This window comes from Lycium barbarum, chromosome 6 (genome assembly GCF_019175385.1).
Source record: "Lycium barbarum isolate Lr01 chromosome 6, ASM1917538v2, whole genome shotgun sequence".
Lineage (NCBI taxonomy): Eukaryota > Viridiplantae > Streptophyta > Magnoliopsida > Solanales > Solanaceae > Lycium > Lycium barbarum.
In genome coordinates this window covers 111,062,528-111,066,925 of record NC_083342.1, presented here as the reverse complement: position 1 = coordinate 111,066,925, position 4,398 = coordinate 111,062,528, and the positions used below count along the sequence as shown (strand labels likewise).

The 4,398-nt window shown below is 32.7% G+C and overlaps 1 protein-coding gene across 1 annotated transcript; it reads right to left on the bottom strand.

The window, feature by feature from the left end:
- Positions 1–2,061: 2,061 nt before the first annotated feature.
- LOC132645474 (hydroquinone glucosyltransferase-like) lies at positions 2,062–3,755 on the bottom strand. The gene has a single exon (XM_060362472.1). It carries the CDS (start codon positions 3,657–3,659, stop codon positions 2,229–2,231), a length of 1,431 nt encoding a protein of 476 aa, XP_060218455.1. The 5' UTR covers positions 3,660–3,755; the 3' UTR covers positions 2,062–2,228.
- Between the last annotated feature and the right edge of the window lie 643 nt (positions 3,756–4,398).

The following is a 4,398-nucleotide window of genomic DNA, read 5'->3' as shown; positions in this document are numbered from 1 at the left end:
AAGCAATAAAAGCCATTTAAGACCAATTCAATGGTTTGATATGAACGCACAAATTGACTTCATTGCTAATTCAGGCCCCTTTCGTTCATACATACCAAAAAAAAAACACTTTTTTTTTTGGAATTTTGGAGTTAGAGTTGGAGTTGGAGTTGGCCATAGTTTTTGAAATTATAGTTTTTGGTGAAATGTAGTTGTAAAAAAGTGAAAAAAGTAAAAAAAATTGAACAACAAGTTTTTTGAGTTTTTGGTATTCCGGAATACAACTTCAAGTTGTATTTCGAATTCTCATAGCCAAACGCTAGTTCCGAAAAAAAGTGAAAAAAAATTTCGGAATAAAGTGAATAATTCTTATGGCCAAACGGGGGCTCAATTGGGTCTAAAAAGTAACGCTAAGAATATTTTCTCACAATTAAGGTAAGCCATTAAGGCTAATCAAATGTAGAATCAATTCTTTTGACCAAAATTAATAGCAGGTATTAGAGAAATTCTAAAAGATGATTCTTATTCTTTGAGATATTAATAATAGGGAAAAGGGTCAAATATACAGCTCCCGTTACAAGTTGAGGCCAAATATACCTCTACCATTAGCAAAGTTTTAAAAATATCCCTCATTTCTAATATATTCCCACACAAGCAAGTCTAGTCATTGAAATTGGGTAACATGGACGCCACATGGCATTTAACTTATTCTATGTGGTGCCTACGTGACAATTTTTTAAAAAACAACCTAGAAAATTGATTTTTTTAAAACAAATTTGAAAACAAAAATGGCTTTTATTAAAAATCTGAAACTTTTTTGTTATAATAAAACCCATTTTTTTAAAATATATTCTCGAAAATTGGATATTTTAATGAAAAAATCTGAAATATGATTTTTTTAAAATCTGGAAAACTGTAAATAATTTTTTTTTTATAAAAAAGAGTACTAATTTTATTTTTTTAAATCTGGATTAATTTTTAAAAAATATGAAAAACTGATTTTATCCAATTTTTCAGAATATATTTTCTTAAGAAACGAGTTTTATAAAATAAAATAAAAAATCAGATTTTTAATAAAAGCCATTTTTCACAGATTTGTTTTTAGAAAAATCAATTTTTCAGATTATTTTTTAAAAAATTGCCACGTAGGCACCACATAGAATAAGTTAAATGTCATGTGGCATCCATGTCACCCATTTCCAATGACTAGAATTTTTTGTGTTGAAATATGTTAGAAATGAGGGATATTTTTTAAACTTTGTTAACGGTAGGGGTATATTTGGCCCCAACTTGTAACGGGAAGAGTATATTTGACTACTTTGACTAACGAAGGGCAAAATTAGCTAATAAATTAAAGTAGAAGAATATATTTGACCATTTTCCCGTAATAATATTTTTTCAAACATAAAATAAACGCCACAAGCGGGTGAGAGAGTAGGTTGAAGACTGGAAATCCATTCCCTACCCTCTTCCCAATAAATTGATATCACCTTTAAACAACAAACATATTGTAAACAAAATAGTAGAAAATTTAACATAACAAAATAACAAAAATAATGAGACCAAAACATTACTTACTAATTAGACACAACCATATTTCTCCAGTATCAGCTTGTCGTACTCGTGTCCTTCCATGCGACAACTCTCACACTAGAAGACATATACAGTAAATATCTTTTTTGCTGGTGATAGACCTCATATATCAATTGCCAACCAACCACTCCATTTATTTACAATTAGTGCCCACCATGGCTAAAACATTATTTTCACACAGTTTCTTAGTGGTTGGGTCCTCCTCCACTCTTAATGACTGATCCCATCCTTCTTACCTACTACTTCATAATAGCACAATCAATTATCCAGACAAATTTGTTAAACGGAAAAAGAGAAAAAAAAATTAGCCCCTTTAATCTATATTATCTATCTTTTAACGTTTTTGCACACTCCTTAAAAATTATTTAATTACCTTGATCATATGAGTATAATATTAGTTTTTATCTCTCTCTCTTAACTGCTTAATACACACTAATAGGAGTAGTAAGCATATATTTTGAATCAAATTCAATTTGTCAAGCAGACTGATATTAAGAATAGGAGGGAGTAGTTCATATGTAATTTTCGTAGCTGTATACAAAGTCATAAGCCAAAACATGTTTAACTTTTCGATTGCCAAGCACAATTGCTACTAACTAGGACTGGAACAAGCTATAGACATGGAGTTTGGCAATAAAAAATAGTGGCTAGCAATATCAATTATTTGACACTTTTTTCTTCAATTTAGTAGCCAATTCAGCTAGTGCTTTTGTAGAAGAACCATCTTCACTCAGCACTTTGGCTGCTGCATCTTTAAGATCTCTCATTCTACTGCGTACTACTTTTCCTTCTTCACCTTCCATTAGTCCTTTCACAACTTTAGCAATTTCTAATCGTCCCACTATTCCATTTTCATTGGCCTTTGGCCTTAGTGCCACTTTTATATCCTCACTTAACATAACCGCATTCATTTTTTGTTCTGCATAGAGTGGCCAAGCTATGAATGGTACCCCGTGGACCACGCTCTCCAAAGTCGAGTTCCATCCACAGTGAGTTAAGAACCCGCTAGTTGAACCATGACCAAGGATTTGAGCCTGTGGGGCCCAATTGGGAACCACTAAACCTAACCCTTTGGTCTTTTCCAAGAACCCTTTTGGGAGGAAATCAAGAGGGTTAGTTGAGTCTTGGACATTAAAATAAGTAGCACTGGCCATTTTGTCATTGGGGGTTCTAATTACCCACAAGAACCTTTGTTCACTCATTTCCAAGCCTGATGCAAGTTCAATCATCTGCTCATGAGAGAGGGTCCCACCACTCCCGAACGAAATATACAACACAGAGCCACGTGGCTGTTCATCAAGCCACGTCAGACACTCTGACCTGTCAGCCTTACTACCCGAACCCGAATCCATCTGGATAAGTGGTCCAACCGGGTAAACGGGTGGTTTACCGGGTTCTTCTTCTTGAAGAGCTTTAATAGCTCCACCTTCCAATTCTTTAAAGCTGTTAGCTACTATTCCTTCAGCCATTCTATACCTCTTTGAATGATGAAGAACCCATTTGTAAGCTTCATTTTTCCTGTCCTGAACCGGGTCAAGAAGATCCTTTCCATGGATAGGAATACAACCCGGAATCTGAACCGGGTCAGGCAAGTCTCTATACTCACATGACACAGTTTCATCAAGCTTAGGCAAGTAAAGAAACAGAGACAAAGCCATAGCAGTAGAAGGGTAAAAAATATAAGGAGAAACCTTAAAATCATTTGCAACATCAAATGCATCAGTACCAAAAAGATCAACAACAAGAGCAACTGTTTTCTTGGTTTCAACAAGTGTTTTAAAGACTTCACGTAGTGAAGGAAGAGAACGTGTAACAGTAAGGGAAATACGAGTTTCCATTTTAGTATCTAGTGGTAAATCATCGAAGTTTACAGGTGGAAGAAGGTGATAATCCATGGAACAAGGGAGTGAATTAAGGTAAATTTTCTGAGCATTAGAGACAGGGCCATCTGTAGGAAGAATAAGAGTAACAGAAAAATGGTGATTTTGAATGAGTCTTTTAGAGAATTCAACAAGAGGGATTAAGTGACCCATACCAGGAGATGGTAATATTGCAATATGGGGAGTCACAACAGGTGTTTCTGCCATTGTTAACAAAGGAGAGATGTAGAAAAATGATGATGGGGAACTAGAATTACTGCTGAATTATTTGCGCTTTACTTTTTTATAGCAATGAGAATAGGTAAGGCCTCTGTTTATATAGAAAGAAAATGATATCATTGGTACGTGTGTAGGGACGATGACAGCTTTGCTTTGATTGGTTTGTTATGTTATGTTGTTTTTAGTATATAAGGAGTAGTAAATTAATGACCATAGATTTTAAAAAATTATCTTCAAATATTTATGTGGTCATTAAAATTTAATTAGATTTTTAAAATTTATCTTTAAAATACTTTTAAATTTCAGACTAGTTTTTGAGAAAAAATTCACTTTCACTCACAAATTTAAAATATAAATTCTGAGTAAAATGTAAAATACATGTTCAAACACAACTTTAAATTTCAAAAATCACAACTTCAAAAACTCAAATTTTCAAGTTTCAACTTCTAAATCTATGGCCAAACGAAAGTGTCTTCAGTTTCCTTTTAGGTTTGTCCTAAAATAGTGTTTTTTTTTTAAATTTAGTAAATTAACAATTCAAACATCAAACATGATAAATTTATAATCGCAAGATTCAAAGAACATATTCGTATATTATACATATCTTTAATTTAGGACCATAAAAATTTAAAAATCTCTTTTTATTTTTTAAATTTTATGTTTAATCAAACTAAGATACTTGGGACGGAGGAGTACTTATAATGAAATAAATAAGCTAAAATGGTTT

What these genes read in the sequence shown, in the direction of transcription:
- LOC132645474 (XM_060362472.1), bottom strand. Translation starts at nt 3,659, where the DNA reads ATGGCAGAAACACCTGTTGTGACTCCCCATATTGCAATATTACCATCT.